The sequence below is a fragment of the Aplidium turbinatum genome, chromosome 1 (genome assembly GCF_918807975.1).
Source record: "Aplidium turbinatum chromosome 1, kaAplTurb1.1, whole genome shotgun sequence".
NCBI classification, from domain to species: domain Eukaryota; kingdom Metazoa; phylum Chordata; class Ascidiacea; order Aplousobranchia; family Polyclinidae; genus Aplidium; species Aplidium turbinatum.
In genome coordinates this window covers 31,562,108-31,583,568 of record NC_137472.1, presented here as the reverse complement: position 1 = coordinate 31,583,568, position 21,461 = coordinate 31,562,108, and the positions used below count along the sequence as shown (strand labels likewise).

At 39.4% G+C, this 21,461-nt stretch overlaps 1 protein-coding gene across 1 annotated transcript in view; it reads left to right on the top strand.

Moving 5' to 3' along the window:
- The window catches only part of LOC145764813 (E3 ubiquitin-protein ligase rnf213-alpha-like), a 43,447-nt gene extending 33,706 nt beyond the window's left edge, over positions 1 to 9,741 (top strand). Inside the window, exons 23-35 of the mRNA XM_082576494.1 lie at positions 478 to 634; positions 1,698 to 1,873; positions 2,061 to 2,203; positions 2,411 to 2,510; positions 2,906 to 3,023; positions 3,394 to 3,599; positions 4,068 to 4,236; positions 4,520 to 4,564; positions 4,813 to 4,896; positions 4,974 to 5,090; positions 5,888 to 6,083; positions 6,152 to 6,281; positions 9,042 to 9,741. Of these exons, the coding sequence (XP_082432620.1) occupies positions 478 to 634; positions 1,698 to 1,873; positions 2,061 to 2,203; positions 2,411 to 2,510; positions 2,906 to 3,023; positions 3,394 to 3,599; positions 4,068 to 4,236; positions 4,520 to 4,564; positions 4,813 to 4,896; positions 4,974 to 5,090; positions 5,888 to 6,083; positions 6,152 to 6,281; positions 9,042 to 9,198 (1,798 nt within the window). The 3' untranslated portion in view covers positions 9,199 to 9,741. The remainder of the gene's footprint in view (positions 1 to 477; positions 635 to 1,697; positions 1,874 to 2,060; positions 2,204 to 2,410; positions 2,511 to 2,905; positions 3,024 to 3,393; positions 3,600 to 4,067; positions 4,237 to 4,519; positions 4,565 to 4,812; positions 4,897 to 4,973; positions 5,091 to 5,887; positions 6,084 to 6,151; positions 6,282 to 9,041) is intronic.
- The last annotated feature ends 11,720 nt before the right edge of the window (positions 9,742 to 21,461 follow it).

Sequence of the window (21,461 nt, the reverse complement as noted above, 5' to 3'; positions counted from 1 at the left end):
GCTTGGATTTTTTTCTCTAAGAAACTCTCTGGCAGCAGAGTCTCCTTGATAACCAGCAAATTTGAGTATGCATCAGTAGCTGTTTGTGATCAAGATCCTTATTCAAACATAATGAAGCAAAGAGACGACAATTTAGTGGATGATCCTTGATAAAATTAACAACTTTTATGCAAAGGGTTAAAAAACAACGATTTCAGACTTTGCTCGCGGACCACAGGTTGAGAACCGCTGTTTTAGAGTGTTAATTCAAACAGAAAAAGAAAATGAGAAAAGATACATTGCCTGAAAATTCAATGTTCATGACTTATTTTACCTTTACTTATTTGTGACAATTTTAACTTGCTGCAAAAACTTAAATTGCATGTTTAAACGTGTCACTGTCTAGTTAAGGTTTTCAAGGTTTACATTGATTTATATACCTAGAAAAGCGAAGAATATTTCTTGAAAACTGCAAACAAAAATTTCTTTCTGCTTCAGAATGATCAAAGCTGATGAAGAGCAAAACGAAGTCTTCACATTTCTCCTGCAACACTTGATGAAAGATCTAGATGAGCTTTCCGAATGTCTCGGACGAAGCATTGATGATACTTTTATCGTCATGCATCAAATTCTTCATAGAATGAGATCTACAAACGTATGTCTCATTATGTAATGCAGTCAGTCTTATTTTTTATGGATTAAAATTTACTCTTTATTGGTTCTTATTGTTGCTTGGCAACATTTTTTTCAGAGAACAACATTTTACCAGTTATCTCTTGTATTGCGCAATCTTGGCGTTAGGTCATCGTCACTATTTGAAATAGGGTGGTTTTATTTAGTCAATAGTTTCGGACTTTCGGCAGCATGTTTTTTTATTATTAACCAAGTAAAGATCGGGGCAGACAGTTAGGCGTCGGTCAAATAGGCGCGGACACTGTGGCGTCAGGATATTTAGGTGCGGAGCACTGTGGCGCTAGGTGTGGCTCATTCAGGTGCTATTCCTAATAAAGTCTGCAGATTGTATCAGCTTGGCAGGTAGGGCAATGCTTTTCACACAAAATGTAATATTGAACGGAAAAATATATATATTTTTTTTAATGGGCGTGTTCGGCATTTATTTGTTGTTGTGTAGTTGTTTGAATGATGAGCCCACTGAATGATATAATTGTTGTTGTCATTATCTCAAACAACTCGTATTGGACTTACGGTTTAGGCAAATCTAATGTAATTCAACAAAACATGTGTTTGCGATCTGGCATAGCCGGTTCTAATGTTCAAACGCCATGACTAACAATCGCTAATGCGATTAATCTTCATGTTTTTGCGGTGTTACGTAGTATTTTTGTATTCTTGCGGTATTGTTAGGTCTACTTATGACTACAGTTAATTAAGATACTGTTTAAGTATAGTTATGGCTTAGCACTAAAATTTATCCTACAAAGTGAGCTCTTCAAAGTGGCTGCATCAAAATACTGTTCACCTCTTTTTTTGTTGGTTGTGCATGCAAAGCTACCGGTGTCGATTCTATATCTTTGGTGGCAATTGGCTTTTTCAGATTTGAAATCTTGTTGCACTGCTGATTCGTAGGTTTTTTTTGTGCGTGCTTAAAAATATAAAAAAAAACATTTCAGTTCTGAAATGTTTTTGATTTTGTTTTAAATGAAAATATTTTTCATCAACACCACATCACATATTGAATTGTTTAAACGCTTCTTAAGGTTGTAGGCCAGCAGCAAAACTTCAACTTGACAACAATGGCTGCCAGAGAAGTCTGGGAAGAAGAGTTTCAACGCAGTTACCTATCTCTGGTGTTCAAAGACACAGATGCTCTCATTAATAGAGCACAAGCTCTCCTCATTGAAACAGGAAAGCTGGCAGAAAAGCCCCTTGAGCGGTGAGACAAGTGGTTCTCTTGTTGAAGGTGTTGAGATTCGATAACTGTGCCAATCCTATTACTCCGTTGATGTGCAACATTGCGAATGAACTGAATTTTTTCGTTTGATGATGCAGTGTAAAGTGTAGCGTACTGGTTTTAACAGTATATTTTAAACTGAAATTTTTACATCCTTTTCTTGCTGCAGACTTGTTCACGAATTGGTTTTGGACAAAAATGTGCCAGACCATTTGGTGAAATGGGATCGTCCGAACTTGTGGAGATATCGCATTCACGTCGACATGCAACACTTGCGGCAAAAATTGGAAGCTGTTGATGCCGCTGTATCAGGTACAACATTTTCTTCAAGCAGTGCTTTTTATTTTAGTGTATTTTAGTTTTTTGACATGAAAATTTTCTGCAGTTTTTCTTCACCCTTCAAAAATTGGTAGACCAACGCATAATGTGATGACATGATGGGTATCTTTTCTGAAGAATGTTATCAATCGTCTGTCAGTACATCTCGTGTTTGTGTTGATGAGAGAGTTTACTTTACAGGTGAAGGAACTGTGTTGAAGACGATCTTGAGCGTTGAAAACCTGGAACTTATTCAACATATTCCAGCCGTCCTCAACTTACAGGCGACCTTGATCGCCAGGTGAGAACCAACCATAACTTGTCTGTGATGGTTTTCGAAAGTTGATGATCTGTATAATAAAACTTTTGTTCGATTTTAAATAAATCGTGATGTTGATCTTATGATCTTGAAGTGAAATACTTACCAACTTTATGTTCCAAACACCTTGCTTTCATCTTGTTTATCTTAGTTGAAACAGCACAGAACACCAGGTCTCATCTACTGAAGAAGGGACAAACGGATGATGATTAGTTGAGACAATAAAAAAATCTTGTCATACGCTCTGTATAAACTTGTTATTGTTTCTTGCGTGAGCGACAAGCTTAATTTACAAATTCGTGAACACGACACAAAGTCTTCAAAAGTGATTGAGGTGAACCCTTATAGAATATGTGTTGTGACTTTTTTGTTTTCAGATATCGTCAAAAGCTTGACATGTCGGACGCAGATAAAACTTCTTTTCAAGATTTTCTGGAAGAAGATAACTACTTCTTTGAGGATGAGATTAAGTTGTACATCAGAATTTGGAACAAAGTAGGTCAAATAATAATAATTTGTTTCACACCAGCTGGGTGCAAAATAGCGTCAATAAAAAGTCTCTATAATTAGCGATTTTCAGTCAACTGTCGCAGTTCTGTGCTTTGTAAGAGATCTAACCCTTCGCATGAATGAATGTTTCTACTGGTCTTCCTTGATTAGATAAAGATACAACTGATATATTTATTAATTATCATTGAAATCCTACCTGAAGACAAAATTTTAACTTTGAAGTACGGTAGATAAGGATCTAATACTCCATTAGGCTAAGTCTCCATTTGATTGAAAAGATTTTGTAATATTCAACTTTAAGAAATGAAAGGTTGGTTTTTATCATTGCACAAATTCATAAAATGTTCTCTTTCAGGTGCGTGACCTTCTCACGAATTGTGACCGTTACAACACGCCGCGTGTTTTCTTCAAAGAGAACATGAATCTAGAAAGTCCCGTATCAATGTGCCTTCCCAGTAAAAAAGGACGAGGATGCTGTGCTCTTGTTTTGGCCGAGTATTTAATTGACAAGCAAAACAACCTACTTCATCGGTGTCGAGAACTTACCAAGCCTCGACCCAGGTACGCAGCAAATTTTGAAGCTTGATACTTAAACTCTCGAAAGTAGAATGGGTTGAGGTTTTGTATTTAATGACTAAACATATTGTATATTAGCTTCGAGTCTTGTTGAACTGTTGAATTGGATTCAGTAGTTTAAACTTATGTTAACTTCGAAACCTTGGGTAGCAGGAAGGTAGTTGTTTCATCACTTGTATTAGGAAATGCTACCAGAAAAAAATATTTCTGTTTTTTGAATTAGTGCAATATTCTTCAGACAGCCATCACAGCGTTTTTGTCTAAGTTATTGGTTCATTGAGCGATAGGTTAGAAATTTTTGCAAACGTCATTAATATAAAGATATAAAAATATAAAATTTGTTGTAACTGCAGACAGTGCACACCGTTTCGGCCTTCCGGTCCTCCTCAGTGCAGTAGGTACACTGGGTATGGTCACGGAGATATATACCTCTATTTTTGTTTACATCTTTAGTTTTGTCACAATTGACGCGGCAAAGTGCACCAAGAAAAACATTATCTGCATAAACGAGAACAAGGATTTGATGCCACTCGTGCTGCAAAACTCTCAATACGAAACAACAGCCGAAGAATCTGGATACAAACACAGCATCACCTACAACCTTGGCTTGTTGGAGAAAAAAGTAAACTAAAAATGTTTTCTTTCAAGTAGCTGTAAAGTAGTAATCTTCGTGTAATCAATTCGATAATGTGCGATAGCATATTGAAGTGGTATGATCAGATCTTGCAATGTTTATTTGTGAAGTCACTGATGCATTTGATATGACGGAATGTTAAGAACCCTCGTGTACAAACAGAAGTGTACTCTTAGAAGCACCCCGTGGGGTTTATGACGACGATGGTCGTAATACTTTCATTGCGAGGAAACTACCAGGGCAATTAACTGATTTATTTTATGATCAACAGGTGATGGAAAAATTCATTTTGCGTAAAGCCGAGATAAAGAAAGAGGTGCGAAGACGTATTTTATTTCTTATCTTGTTGCTAATTTTACAATTTTTGCTTCATACAATAGCCTACTACACAGCAAAATACTTCAGCTACCAATCATTATTATCTCGAATTGTACTGTACAACATATTTGACAATAACATCATAAAAATGTAGATTTAAACCTTTTGTAAATTCACTTTTTGGTTCGATTTTTAAAGGTTTTAAAGAGCTTAAGTCGCTCTAACAAATGTAATATTATTCAACAGACGATTCAACTGATGCGGTATCCTCAGGACGTTGGTCTCGCCAATGATTATGAAACTGTGCGGAACAACGCTGCAAACAACCAGGTTAGAAACAAGCTCAGAAAGCATTTGCATAGGCCGCCAACGTTAACAGCAATCTACATTTGTTTAATGTTTCGCAGATTATTCTCTCCTTGAAGATGTGCCAAGACATCGATGCATTCGTTGGTGTTGCGTCGACACCAAACCTCTGTGAAGCTGTCAGAACCCTCACTCTTGTCATACAGTTCCTTGCCAAGGTTGGTATTTGCTGTCATTGTAAGTTGTTTTAAGTGATGTATATAATTTTCACCAAACCAGAAACATCATGACTGAATTCCACGTAATTGTCGGCACGTGGTGTATTCATTAATACCAAGTTGACGTTTTACATTACTCATAGCTGTTTCTTGAATTGACGAATCAATTCAATGAGTGCTCGACACCTGCCCAAATATCTAGACCGAGTCGCCGCCACTGCCTAAGGGTGGTAAAAGGCAAAGCCCCTCGACCCCTGGAGTGGCGAAGAAGGTTCAAACGATGAAGAAGCTGTTTCTGAACTTGTTACCGTATAACTTTTAATAGTCTTCGTCGTTTTGATACAAAGTTTTCTATCTGGTTGCAGATAAAAACAGGAGACATCCTAAATTGTTGTGGCTGATTAAACTGTAAATTGTCTAAATATTGAAGTGATGTTAAGTTTGAAACAAAAAACATATGTTTGCTTATAATATGCTAATTGTGCACTAAACATTTTAGGCAATTATTTTTGTCATGAACTATTTCAAACACTTCAGACAAAGCTTTTATACTTTACCGACCTTTGCAGTAAAATTTCGACAGAAAATCAAATAAAATTGATGTGTAGTCAACTAACATACATAGAAAGCTTGTGGCAATATTTTCCCCATTCAGGGTAACTTACTCCAGTTTCCCGACATTTTTGGTATACTACGTTAGAAAAGTTTGTAAAAATGTTTTCTTAATTGGACAATAGACAATAGACATTCAACTTATTTATCTCACAAAAGACTGTTATCCATTCAATGCATTCCAGCTTGGTGCCGACCCGGACCAAACTATTTGCGATTACGCTGAGAGAGAACTTTTGCTTCCATCTGAAGAAACTGAAATGATTCCTAAATCTGCACAAATCCGCCACTGTCTGGCGCTGTACGAAAGACTGTCCTGGCACAGATCAAGAAGATTGATTGCAAATGGTAGAAATCCATTTGAAAACGTCTTTAGCACAGGTTAGTATTTTTTTTTAACTTTTGGATTGATTAATATTATTTTTGTCACTTACATGCCGCCTATTCAGCTGAAGAAATAGAAGACGACGAGTTGATTGCGAATCTCAACGAGGAGTTGAAAGCAATGAACGTTCAACGATTGCAACTTGAACTCAACGCGTTGCTCATGGTGGGACCGGAAATGGACCCCGATTGGAGGTGAGACAGAGAATGCGTTATCATTTAATTGCGAGGGTTGAGACATTGTTAATGGTTCTTTCCCGTTTTGCTGTTGAATGCATTTGCAATTGCTCCTGTAAAGACACCACCGCAGTTATTCTTGTGTAACCTGCATGGTTTCTGGTAGGCCTACCCTACTGAAAAACTGATTGGATACTTTTCATGACATAACGCCAGGTAGGCCTACAGCTCGAACAAGTAACGTTTAATGGTATTATATCTGAGATGGGTTGGACATCTTGAACGAATGGATGAAAACAATTTGACAAAGCGAGTTTGGAATAAGGTAGTGAAAGGAAAAATGAAAAAAGGAAGATCGAAGAAAAACATGGGGGGGCACCGTGAAAGATGACCTGACCAACAAAAACTGAAAATTGAAGATGTCAACAATAGAGATGGAAGAGTCGCTGCAGAGAAGTGGTTTGACCTGTGTGGTTTTGATGTTTCGGGATGAAAACCAGACTTCTTTGAAGCGAAATGGACGATGATATTGTTTTTTTCCTGTGAGATTGGAAATTCACATATTGCGTATATACTATAGAGCAGGGGTGTGCAACCTTTATTACAGGAGGGCCAGATATAAATATCTGGGTGAAACCGGGGGCCGCACGTTTATTTAACATATGATTTCTAGTAGTTACAGGCACAAAAAAAATTTTTTTTTTGTTATTCGTGTTATTCTAATGGCATTATTAGGGGACCTTATCTCTTTGAAGAAATAATAAGTTAAGACGCATAAATTTTTGAAGAAAACTGCTATTCAAATTTATTGTCACACTGACTTTAAATGAGTTCAGTAAGAAATTTGCAGCTGGATTCTTTTCCAAACGACTTCTTCTGTTTTAGAAAAAAAGTGTTTGCGCAAATACGTTGAGCCAAAAAGAGCCATTTTTGAAGCCTTGAATGTTTTCAAATATGGAATGTCATCTTGGTTGAGAAGTTTTCTGTAAGAATCGCCAAGATTCATTTTTTAAATACTTTGCTTTCAAATCCGTTTTCTCTTGAAGATCAATCAGTTCGTTGGATATCAGCTGGTGCTTTGTCAATGTCTGTGTTGAATGGCGAAGAGAATAAGATTTGAAGTCCTTGAAACGAGCCAAAAATTCATACAATAATTTTTCAAATTGGTCCGCAAGTTCAGTTTTCTCCTCAGGATGCATTCCATAGTCTCTCAAAGTTGGAAAGTGGAAAAGATTTCCTGTCTGTATATGGGCTTTCCAAAGTCGTAATTTGTTTATAAAGCCTTTTATGTGACCATACATTTGATTTACATACACTGATTTTTTCGCTGCAGTCTTGTATTGAGATCATTCAGTTGCGTAGTTATGTCAACCAAGAAAGCTAGATCGCATATCCACTTTTTGTCTTCCATTTCAGCTATTGGGTACCCTTTAAGTTTCAAAAAATTTACGACTTCTTTCCACAGTTTGTCAAATCGTCGCAACATGCATCCCTTTCTTAACCAACGCAACTCGAAAAAGTACAGTAGCCTACTTCTTTATATGTCGTATGGAGACCATCCAGAAACTTTTGAAACTGACGATGGTTGAGCTTTCGTGCTCGAATGAAATTACTGCCTTAATAACCGCGGGCTCAAGACGTGTTTGAACTTCAAGGATTTTGCTCACAAATTTTGCTGGTGAATAATACAATGAAAAATTGCTATGTCATCATCGATTTTTCTCTCCTTGAAGGCAGACTTCAAGAGACCTATGAATCCAATGCTAGTTCCGGACATGGATCAAGCACCATCAGTTACGATTCCGCATAAGCTGGACAAGTCCAGTTCTAGCTTCTCAAAAGCATCAATTATTTCAGTAAAGATGTCAGCACCAGTTGTCGTGCCCTTCATTGACTGTAGTGACAGAAGCTCTTCCGTTTCGTTCAAGTCTTTGTCCACTCCTTTTTACATATATGGCCATCTGTGTTGTGTCCTTCTGGTCCGTACTTTCATCGATCGCAAAACTCCATGAAACAAAGTTCTTCACCTTATCCCTGAGAGCGTCACTAATATCACAAGCAAGATCATCAATAGGCCTACGCCTCGCTATCGTCCACCGTGACAGACTTATTTTCTCGAACTCACTCTTCATTTTAGGGCACATTTTTTCTGCGACATCGATAAGACACTGCTTCACAAAATTACCATCAGAATACGGTTTTATAGTTTGAGCTGTTCCCTGTGCAATTCTGTGCCACTGATCTACTGACGTTCCAAATAATTAAATACAATCGGATTAGCGGTGGCTGGTGGGAGATTTCTAAAATGGTTAACAGAAGGTGCGAAATGTAACCTGCAATAATCCACTCTAATGAATTGTTCGCACGTAGACTATCAGACTAAACTAAATTATAAACACGTTTCGCGGGCCGCACACAATTCAAAATTGGCACATCTTCGCGGGCCGCATTTGGCCCGCGGGCCGCACGTTGCACACCCCTGCAAAGATTAAAAATTTTCGTCATCATCAGCGAGAGCTGAGACATTGTTTTTTTTTTTCTGTCTCTTGTTGAATGCAAACGCTCAGATGAAGACATTACCGAAGTTGTTCTTGTGTTAGCCTACTTGTGGTTTTTAAACTCTACAGCCAATGTGTATATAACATTCTCATTCTGGATTAAACCAAAATTTAATATGCCACAAGGAAACCTTTAAAAACGTTTTTTCAATGGGCCCCTCATAAATTTCCGATTGTTTTATTTTTGAACGAAAAACTGATCTATATTTGTACATTTCAGTCTCGGAGATGATGTTCTCTTCCACTACTTGGATCTCAAATATGATGACGTTGATAATTCCTGGTGTACCAAGATTCCGAAGGAAATCTGTTTCAAGAATGCCGTCCACGTTTTTGAACTGTCCATGGAACATGTAATTGACAATGCGTTCAATTAACGCAACATCATGAAACACTAAAACAAACATGTAACTTTGTAGTCGCTGCATCTTTTTATGTAAATACTTTGCACTTCCATACTGATGTTTCTCACAAGTGCTGTACAGATGTAAATAGCTAAGTCTGCCTGAAGCAGCTTCGACCATGTTTTATATATTTTTTATATCTTTTTGATTTAATCTCTCAGCGATTTAGAATCGCTTTAAATCATGTGGATAAACCAACCAGTAATTCCCACTGTTTCCAATTAATGATTTCGCCTTTGAGGTTGTCACAATGCACTACCCAGCGACACTATTCAATAGCCTGCTGTGTGTTCGCTTCGTTTTTCTATTGTCCCTGTTGTCGACATACAGGATAATGTCGACTTGTTCTTTTGTAAATATTTGTTTCACTTTTTCTCTTGATCTGATTCGATGCCTAAGATGGTGAGATTAAGTGCGATCATGTTTATTCTGCAAGATAATAGTTTTCCGAGCAAATTTGGTTTTAATTGAACTATGTGTGATCTATATTTGTAAATAAATGTGTATTTCACGAAGTCTTGAGGGAGTTTACTGGAGCAATACGGAGCTGTTTAGTGTTTAGATATCTGTATGACGTCAGTTGTGGTGGTGTCAGAAAGTTAGAATGTCAGAAGGTCAGTTTGCTTTAGGTAGGACTAATAGCGAAAGCTCGCATTTTGATGACGTCACAATGAAGATTTCCATTGCACTACCAATACCATTATAAAAAACATTTTATGTTTTTCGAAAGTTACAAAAAGGCTTGAAATTTTTATGAACTTGACTTTGGTTGACAAGCTCCTTCGAAATCAGCAGGAAACCACTATTTCGCAAAACTAGTCTGCGAGGTAGCCTATACATTTATAGAATAATCTAATGTAGCCTATGACTTTACAAATGAATTCATGAAATCGACTGAGTTCAAAAGCAAGTTAATTCTTAATTTTGAGATATACAGTCGTGTCGCTGGTGAGGTTTAAACTTTGATGACGTCATGCTGGTTGGGTAACTCTAGGCTTTGGTCAACCACAAACCGAATTGCTTGTATTTTAGAAATGCGTGCAGAAGACATTCCGAAAGTAGGCCTATATATTTTTGAAGCAGGGTTCTGAAGTTGGTCTCGACAAAATCTTTTTAACGTTCAACACTTTCCTTAAAGCATGACGTCACAGGATCAGTGAAAGACAGTTGGACATGATGATGTCAGAAAAAAAGTCGAATCTCTTGTGAAATATTTTTTGTTGGTTGCTTGGTTTTGAATCTCTATCCTCAGATTGAAAAAGCCTTCGATATGTCATTTCTGGTAGTTGTTTAATACCTTTTATTCGTGAAAACTGAGGGAAAAGAACTACACGTGTGCTCTCTACCAGTGCATAAGTCGAACTGATTAAACTTTACGTAAACACGTTGCAGTCTTTACATAAACACGTAACGTATTACATAAACTTTACATAAACACGTTGCAGTCAGCGCAAGAATGTAGCTTCGGGAGAATCGGACATTCCTCGCGCTGATTGCAACAAGCAGTGCTTCTAGCATGTTATTGCAAATACTACAACACCTCCCCCTTAAGTTCAGTGACACTACAAAATACAACACCAAAATTAATACATTCCACCAGGCAGGTTAAGGCCAACTCGGATCTTCAATAAGTCGATTCGGTCTCTTAACCTGTCTGCGCGGTCGAGCAGGCAAGTCCACGTTGATACGAGCGAAAGGTCTGACATTGTCCGGCGGCTTGATGGGCCAAGGGATAGACGCAGATACCCTCCGTCGAATGAATCTGCGGTTTCTAATTAGCCTAACAATCGGCCGCTAGCAGCTTTAACAGTGTATTTCCGGTAGTCGTCCACAGCGACTATTTTCCCATAAATGTCCCACAGTCCGGTGTTCGAATTTTGTACTGCGACGTGAGTTCCGATCGGGAATTCAGGAAGACGATGAGCACGATTGTCGTAGTAGGCTTTGGTGTCTTCAATGGACATCTCTTTTCGCGTTTCAGCTTGTTGCATCTCGCTCTTCCATTTATGAAGAAATGCCCGATGATGTACTGGAGGGGTATCTTGAGTCGGTCGTCCGTACAGTTTCTGAGCAGGTGACAATCCGTCCTTCCTGCATGGCGTATTTCGATACTGCATCAAAGCTTTTGCTGGTTGATCTTCGTCGAGGTAGCGATGCGTCCATGAACGACGAATTAACTTTTTCGTGCTCTTTACGGTTGCTTCAACTTTCCCATTAGATTGCGGATAGGTTGGAGTAGAAGTACGATGCCGCACGCCCCATTCATGAAGAAATTTGGAGAATTTCTCAGACTTGAATTGGGGTCCGTTGTCAGACCAAATAACATCTGGTATTGCAGTGCGAGTAAAATAATCACGTAAAGCTTTGATGACTACAATAGACGTAGTGTTAGGCCTCATGAAGTATATTGACGGCCAATCTGTAAAACAATCTACCATAATTAGATAGTGTTGTCCATTAAATTCAGCTAAGTCAATTGCTAGTTCCTGAAAAGGGCGAATGGGTTGATTTCTCAACACCATTGGCTCTTTGCACAAAGAGGGGAGGTCATCTTGACATTTTGACACGATAAAATTACGGTTTCAATGTCATGGTCTATGCCGGGCCAATAAACGGCAAAACGAGCGCGTTTGTTTGTTTGTTTATCTTTATCCTGCATTGCGGGAAAGCGGACTTGAGCGCCATGCATCGGTGTACGCCTTCCGACATACACCTGACCCACGCTGCAGCCGACGGCAATGTCTGTTTCCGGTTGTCTACTCTACTTATGACGTAAATTTGGTACTACCCAATTGTACCCATTAGCCTACTCGAAATCGATCACTAGGTAGAGGCAATTATCGTTAAGTTTCTTGCCCAGAGAAACAACAGCAAGTGCGGGTGGCTGGAGTCGAACATGCAGGCTCTCGACTGCGAGCCCAACGCGCTAACCACTCGGCCACGGCTGCCGTTCCCTGGTACGAGTAACGCCTTGGTGAGATTCGTGTAAATTAGCAAGTATCTCATTTCTAAGTTTTTTCGGAATGAATAATCGACCACCATACACAATGAAGTCATTGTCAACTGATAATTCATGTCGTATCTTCCAAAAGGGTTTTAACGCATTAGACAATTGAGATTTATAATTGGGAAATCCATCGACGATGATCTGCTTTAGTTGGCGATAACATTGGTCGTTTGATGCGACTTCCTTGAGATTGACAAGCCTTAAATTTAAATCTATGCAAGCGTTGAGTTCTGCAAACCTGTGCATAGATTGGATACTGTTTTCTGCTATTTCATCATCTGGTGTAGGGTCCGACACGGGGCTTCGAGACAGGGCGTCAGCGGCTTGATTCGATGCACCTTTTTGCCAGTGAGCAGTGAAGTTGTATTCCATGACCTTCATCCTCATGCGCTGTAACCGTGGATTCTCGATTTCGTCTAAACGCTTGTGGTTTAAAATCGAAATTAAAGGGTTATGATCAGTTATGACGTCAAAATGAGGCAGGCCTGCAAGAAATTTGTGGCATTTTTTTATCGCCCAGGTGACACCCAGCATTTCTTTTTCGACTGTGGCATACCTAGTTTCTGTATCCGTCAGAAAGCGCGATCCGGCTTGAACCGTACGCCAGGTGCTGTCACTGCATTGTTGAAGTAAAAAGCCTAGACCACTGGTCGAGCTGTCAGTCTGTAATCGCGTTGGTTTGTTAACGTCGTAAAAAGCAAGAAGTGGGATTTCAGACAACGCTTTTCTCGCTTGTTTAAAACTTTCAGTAAATTCCGGAGTCCAGATAAATTCGTTTTTACTGCTAAGTATGGGTCTTATAGGGAATAAGTACTTGCTTACAGTTTTGCTGTTGCTAGACAACTGGTTAGCGAGACCAAAAAACGAACGTAAGTCAGTGACGTTAGCAGGTATTGGGAAGTCACTAAGTGCGTTACATAAGGAGCTATCAATTTTATAGTCTTCCTGGGATAGTTCGAATCCAGCAAACTTAATGCGTTGTTGACAAAATTTAAACTTTTCCTTATGAAGAGAGATCCCTCGTTCAGCACATCTTTGAAGAAATTTTCTTACTCTATTGATGTGATCGGTTACGTTAGAGTCAAATATAATAACGTCATCTACTACCTTTCGACAGTTGTCTAATCCAGAGAAAGCTTCATCCATTCTTCGATTGTAATGTTCAGAGATTGAGTAAATACCAAATGGAGCATGTAGAAATTTGTTAGCAGTTGGCTATTGTTTTCTAAAGGACACTGGTAGTAACCCTTTAAAGCAGTGGTTCCCAACCTTTTTGTTGTCACGGACACCTTTAGACAAGTTATTAATTCTGCGGACCCCTACCTAAATTTTGCCTGAAACTCAATTTACATACTATTGATTATTGCAAAGAACTTTATTTTCACATTTTCACACGAGTCAGTTCAATAACAGTAGGCTACTATTGACTATTGTAATAATTATGCTACTCAGCTACTGTACGGTGTCATATTGCATTGCCGCTGTGACTCATGCGGCAAATATCAGGTTAAACAGTTGCTCATATAAGAAAATGAATGGTTGTTCATGAAATGTGAGCAGTATTTGAATATTAAGGTGACCCAAAGTGCCATGCCGAAACTTTTTCAACGTAAGCAAATTTAATGAGATGGTTGTTGTTGCTTTTCCTGAACGACTAAACGACTGAACAGCGGTTGAGTTTTTGACAAAGCAACACGCATGTCATCTTCATTCTTCAACGTTCACTGTCCAGTGTCCAGGCGATTTCGATGTTGTTTTTATTGTAACAAGAGCTGAGAATCCTGCCTCGCAAAGGTAAATGGTTATGAATGATAACAAAACAATAATCGCTTGCTTTGCCAAGAATGGGTAGGTTTGCAGTTGTGAACACCAAAATTCTTCCACAGTTTTTGAATGAAACTCAATGCGTAATAACTCTTTTGATCTCAAATCAATTAGGTCATCTTTACTGAGTTCGTCATCGCTGATGTTGTTCAAGTCAAAAAGAAAAGGATTTCGAATCCATGTTTCAACTTCGTTCGGCAGGTGTTCTAAATTAAAATAACGTTGAAATGAGATTTGCAGGGTTTCAAGTGTGCGCAAAATTTTTCTTTCATAGACATCAAAAGAGTACATTCTCTTTGAGTTTCATCCATCAAGATAAGGTCTTCTAACATTGGAAAGATAGCGTAATTACCTGCTTCCAATCTGCGTTGCCAAACCGGCAACTTGGCTAAAAACGCTTTACAATTTTCAGCTGCATAAATTGTAATTTATTGTCACACCTGGTCCTTGAATGCCACGATTAACATTGTTAATATGACCAAAAACATCGGCTAAGTAGGCCATGCCGTATAGAAAACGTTTACTCTCGAACAATATTGAGAGGGGACTTCCTTTTGCTTTCAAAAGAGTTGATGTGAATACCTCATTTTTTAGCTGCTGCAGTCGTTTTAAAACTTCTCTAGATAACCAACGTACCTCAGAATGATACAAAACTACTTCGTAATCTGACCCTACTTCTTGACAGAGCGCTTTAAAAGTACAGTGGTTTACAGCTCTGCTTTTGATGAAATTAACGACTTTCATGCAATTCGTCAGAATTTTTTTGAGACTTGCTGGTAAAGTTTTTGCTGCTAATTCGTACCTGTGTAAGAAGCAATGGGTAACAACCACGCGAGGAGCTTCTTTTTTTATTAAAGCAGCAAATCCGGATTTGTTCCCGAGCATAACTGGTGCTCCATCCGTGCATATAGAACAAAGTTATTTTTTTCCAAAACTCATCGAGGTAATCACGGACCCCCAAATGCTTTCTCATGGACCCCCAACGGGTCCGCGAACCGCAGGTTGGGAACCACTGCTTTAAAGCATCAAATGTTGTGAAAAAACGTGCTTGCTCTGCATCAATGTCGGCTACAGCTTCAGCCGGCGAGGAAGATGTATAACGTTCACGTCGCACAAATTTATTTAACTTGGAGAAATCAACGCACAATCTAATATTATCCAAATTCTTTTTTGGTGCGACCACGATAGGTGCACACCATTCTGTAGGTTCTGTCACGGTCTTTATAATGTCTTGAGATTCCAAAAGCTCTAACTCTTCTTTTAATTTATCTCTATAAGCATAAGGCACCACCCTAGGGGTACTCACACAAAATGGTTGCGCTTGATCCATTAAGTCGATGTGAAGTTCTTCTCGTTTCATTACCCGGATCTTTCCGTCGAAGACGGTTGGAAATTCTTCGACCAAGTCTTCCAGTGTGGTGCTCGTCGTTGCTTTCCGTGATACACTATTAATCTGCTTAGGATAAAACGATGGGAGAATTCGTAAAGTTTTAGCTGTTCTCCACGAGATTAACATGCCGCCTGGAATAGAAGGAAAAATGTGTAAAATGTCTTCAGTAGTTACCTCACCCAGCGTCAGCTGTACCTTGAGCTGTCCAATCTCCTTCAGTGGTGATCCATCGACTGTGTATATAGTTCTTGGTGCTGTGGCACGGCCCATGTTCCGTGCGTCTTCTCCGAGCAAACGTAAGGTCGTTTCATCGGCGGCCGAGATATCTGCTCCTGAGTCCGGCAGCACGGTGATTTTCGCCGATCCATTAGGTGACCTAACTTCCAAATTTACTCGTGGTGCGCTACCGATTCCACGTAGTGAACGCGTCGTTTCTTGAAACGTCATCAATTTTAGTGCTTTATCAGCCTTATTACTATTAGTGCTTAGTAACTGCAATTTATTACCAGATCTTGCCATGTGGTTCTTACATTGAGCCGAGAAATGGTTAAGTTTGCCGCACTTAAAGCAGGTTTTATTGCGAGCTGGACAGTCTTTTAAAGTTTTATGCCACGGGCGGCCACACATGCTACAAGTTGAGCTTTCTTTACTCGCCGTTGTCCTTTTAGCCGTCTGAGTAAAATTTCTTTTGTTCCGCTTGTAGGCCGAAGCGTGGTTTACTCGATCTACTGTAAGGTCTGCTCTTTGCCGACGTTTACTCGCCGTTGTCCTTTTAGCCGTCTGAGTAAAATTTCTTTTGTTCCGCTTGTAGGCCGAAGCGTGGTTTACTCGATCTACTGTAAGGTCTGCTCTTTGCCGACGGGCAGATTCGCGAGCTCGACAAATTACTACGCATCTGTCCAATGTTAAAGGCTTCTCTCTCAATAATTCTTTGACGGTCTCTTCAGCGTGAGTTCCTTCCACGATTTGATCCCTCAAGGCTTTGTTTGCGCATTCTTCATTGCAGTAATTACAGGTTTTCATTAAGTCACGTAGCGATACTAAATAGTCATCGAAAGACTCTTGCGGTCCCTGCTAGCGTTTTTTTAATTTCTGCGCTCCACAGTTTCGTTTATAGACCTTTACATAGACTTTCAATGCTTCTATGATACGTCTAGGGTTTTTCTCTTCGTCTTCTCTCAACCCCAAGTTGCCATCGACGTTGGCGGTTTCTCTTGAGAACGAAAGTCTTAGTACATTGTAAACTGTAAGATTATCTTTGTCGGCTAACCCAGACACTGCTACATCAGCGTTCCATTCTTCCTCCCAAGCGTTGAAGGAAGCGCCTCTGTCAACTTCCAGGTCTAGCCTAGGGACGTCGCTTTTTTTAAACGTGTAAGCCATTTCACTTTATTTTTTAAAAGGATCTTTATCCTGTTCGCAACGCCATGTTTAATACCTTTTATTCGTGAAAACTGAGGGAAAAGAACTACACGTGTGCTCTCTACCAGTGCATAAGTCGAACTGATTAAACTTAACATAAACACGTTGCAGTCAGCGCAAGAATGTAGCTTCGGGAGAATCGGACATTCCTCGCGCTGATTGCAACAAGCAGTGCTTCCAGCATATTATTGCAAATACTACAACAGTAGTTTCGCATACTTGTAGATGCTTTTGACGCAGGGCCGGTTACCAATATTGGCAGAGTGAAGTTTCTGATTGTTGTTGCCGGGAGTTCTTCCATCCACTAGGTATCGCTGAATAAAGACCAGTCCTGAAATGTGTTGCTCAAACGCACACCCCAAGAGCCAAACTTGCACTACTTGATCTTGAGTCGGGAGCTTAACCATTTGCTCATGATTACCTCAACTATGCAAGAGGTCTCTCTCGACACTGTACATTTCCACAATACAAAATAGCGAAAAAAGGTTAGCTCTGTGGTCAAGTGACCGATTCAAGATCAAGCGAAGCTGGTTCGGCTTTCCGGGGTGTGCGCTTGAAGAACGCATTTCAGGACTGCTCTCCATTCAGCGACACCTAGTGGATGGAAAATTCCCCTGAAAAAACAATCAGAAACTTCACTCTGCCAATATCGGTACCCTGCCATGCGCCAAAAGCCTCCCCAAGTAAGCTATGCGAAAACTGGAGAAGTTGTGGATATAACTCAAAATCAAAAGACATTTAGCAAGTACTTTTTGACTGAACCCGAATAGTCAAAATATATTGCTAAATTTTTTGAAATAGCCTACTTGAACGGTGCGACACAACGAAAAGAAAAAACCAACACGAATTGGTAGGTAGAAACTTGCCAGAATCATGAAGTATTCTTCCTAACTATCTTTAGTCTTCTGCCAGCATGGCAATCCTTTCATAGAGCAGACTTAGAATTAATTGCACAACCTGTGAACCAAACAAGTGATGACTAAGAAGGTTTTCAAGGATATCTTGAAACACAATTTGGGTAGAGAGGTAACTCTTTTAAACCATCAACAGACATAACTCAGCAACAACACTATATTTAACATTATAAAAACAAAAAACAAAAAGCGAACGTTTTCGGCTAGTCATATAGCCCTTTTCAAGCCTATAAGAAAATACATTTTTAAAAGAAATGCTAAAGCGAAAGAAATACTATATGATTCTTTAGCATTTCTTTTAAAAATGTATTTTTTAAAAGAAATGCTAAAGCGAAAGAAATACTATATGATTCTTTAGCATTTCTTTTAAAAATGTATTTTCTTATAGGCTTGAAAAGGGCTATATGACTAGCCGAAAACGTTTGCTTTTTGTTTTTTGTTTTTATAATATCTTGAAACAAGATAGAATTGGGCAGAAGCTAGAATTCTATTGCTGTAAGCGCTTAAATGAAGCAAGACTCTATTTGGAATACGATTAAAAAGGCAAAGTTACAGACGTTCAAAAGTGCAAATGGTGCGACACAGCTAAAAACCAGCAACAATTCCGTGAAAGTCAACGAAGAACGTGGAATACTGAAAGATGACTTGTCATCTCGCGACAGGGGGGCGGGAAGTAGGGGTGCTCAAGGAGCTGCAGCTCCTAGAGCTAATTTAGCCCTCCTGAAATTTTCAATAATTGCTTCAGCCCCCCCCCCTAGAGAATTCTGACAATTTAAGGTACGGTAGGCCTACATGACATATTTTCAGAAAATTTTTCGAACAATAATTGCTACGATGAATCGAGTTCCTGTTACGTGTGGTCGCGCTCATCATTAGCAATAAAGAGTCGTCAATCACAGGGAGCTATACCTCGCAGTAGCGGTACTATAGCCCAGGGAGTCGAACCGTTTGATTTTTCCGGTTCGGGTCCGGTTCTGGTTCAAAGATTGTTTCAAAATTTGGTTCAGTTCCGGTTCAGGTTCGAAGAAACTTAAAACCGGTTTTATAAGTTCCGGTTTGGGTCCGATAAAATTAGGCCTAGGCCTACTATTGCCCAACTTCTAACTAGTCCAATTGGGCGTGAAAACCGCAAGGTTGGCAACACTGATCTCAACACTGCTTTGCTCATTTAACTTGCCTTTGTTGTTTGTTGCACAAGTTACAATCAAACTATATTGTCTATGATGTCACAGAACAGAAGTTGTTTACCTCAAAAAATTCCTCTCCAAAGCATCGATGATAGTGGATCTTGTGTTACGGAATAAGCTATAATTCATCCGTACAATGTGGCCTCCAAGATAACAACATGCTACGTACAACTTCACTTACCACAATGCTAGAGATTGTAGATCATAGGGATGCGAAACTTCATCCGCTTTTGGCTTATCCGCAACACTAGAAGGGTTACGTTTTTTTGTAATTTACAAAATATTTTACTTTTTATGGGTTATATAAGAAGAGTGAAGTTGGTTTTAAAGTAATTTAAGGTTTTTAGTTGAAAGCAAGCCAGCAGTAAAGCGTAAAAAAAATGTCAAATTGGCAATTGACCCTTCTAATGTTGAAGGAACAACGGAGTTGCGCGTCCCGTAATGTACCGTCCCTACCACAATGCGAACAATGACGTAATGCTGGAGTGAACCGCTTTTTTCAACCGGTTCGGGTTCGGTTAGGGTTTAAGCTAACTCAAATTTTCGGTTCAGTTCCGGTTAAGGTTCAGACAAAATTGCACCAAAACCGATTTACAAAAATCCGGTTCGGGTTCGGTTCCGTGCGCGGACATTTTGCCGAAAGACATTTTGCCGAAAGACATTTTGCCGAAAGGACATTATGCCGAAAGGCATTTTGCCGAATGGACAAATTACCGAAAGGACTAATTGCCGAACGGACTAATTGCCGAAAGGACTAATTGCCGAATGGACAAATTGCCGAAACAATTTGGAAAAAAATACTTTGAAGTGATACAAAGTCTCGTTACTATGCAAGCAGTGCTTTTGAAATAGAATTATTTTGCTACTGTTGTTTGCTTAAAAATTACTTTGAAGCAACACCAAGTCTCGTTACTATGCAAGCAGTGCCTTTGAGCTGGTAATTATTTTGAAGTGACACCAAGTCGCAAGTCTCATTGCTATGCAAGCAGTGCCTTTGAACTGGTAATTATTTTGAAGTGTCACCAAGTCTCGTTACCATGCAAGCAGTGGCTTTGAAGTAGTAATTACTTTGCTACTGTTGTTTGCCTAAAAATTGCTTTATATACAGTCCCCACAGTTTTGGAAATCAGTCAGGGGCGCCGGAAGCGGGGGGGCAGGTGGGGCGGATGCCCCCCTGCCCTCAATTTTTCTGCAGATGGAGGGGCAGGGGGGCAATAGTGCCCTTTTAAAGTCATGTAAGCTACTGCGCATTTTGCAATATAACAATTTCTGCTATTCGCTTTTAGCCTAATTATAATCTTTCATTTTTGCCTCAAAATAATATTTACGGCACAAAATTTTGCAACACAGTACACGCCTTAAAACTCGTTTTTTTCTGCAGCCGTCGTGGCCTACCGGGAGCTCCTTCTCGGCAGCTAAATCTGCGTGCTTGGAGACCAAAATAAAAATAACGATATCACAAGTAAATAAAATTAAACTTGCAACAATGCTAAAATGATCACTTAGCGTTGTTGAAGTCTGGGCCTGGGCGACGTCCTACAGTAGAATCGTTGCACTACGCAATAACTGCTTTATCGGGACTGTAATCCAGTACTGCGGGACCATCTAACGACACTCGCACGAGTGTCTTCAGTGTGGCTGATTTTAAAGAAGTTCGCCACTCCCCTAAAATTCTTTTTAGCAACGAAAAAGAACGTTCGACATGTGTTGACGATGACGCAAGGTAATAAAATAAGTATTTCAATGATGTGAAGTACATTACTAAACGAAGCATGATTTTTGCAAAATATGATCAAAAAATGTTTTCCCCTCGGATGTCAACTAACCTAGTTCTCCTTTTTAACAACGATTCAATGTCCAACAACATCTAATCGACATAAAAACGACAATATTGCCAGCCGATGTAAATTAGCACTTCGGATAAGACTTTGTTAAAATAAACGTCGGGAATTACAAACAAGACTTACAGCGCTGGTGATCGCAGATGGATATATTCCATCAATAACAAATATTCCCGTAGACCCGTACAATGCAACAGTGGCGATTATAACGCGCTGACCTAATTTTGCGTCACTCTTTGATACTACATATTTTCGACAGTTAATCCACGATCATTCTATTGCGAAATTAAATAATTGGCTAGAAGAGACTGGCGGCCAAACTTGGCTGATTGAGGAAGTAGCACCGGCGGTCATTCAAGCACTACTTAGCGGCCATGGCCGCAGGCTGCTTTAAGGCTTGACAGTAGGTTACATCATTATAACATAGCATGATGCCCTTCTTTGTATACCGAACACTTGTAGGCTATCACTACTCAATACATAGTGAGCTGATAGATTAGCATTATCGCTATATCTTATAACTTGAAAAAAAATTGGCCCTTTAGTAAACAAAAGTGCCCTTTTTTTGTAATCTTGCTCCCCCAGTCAAAAATCGTTCCGGCGCCCCTGAAATCAGTATTAGTTTAAGTGACACCAAGTCCCATCTATAAG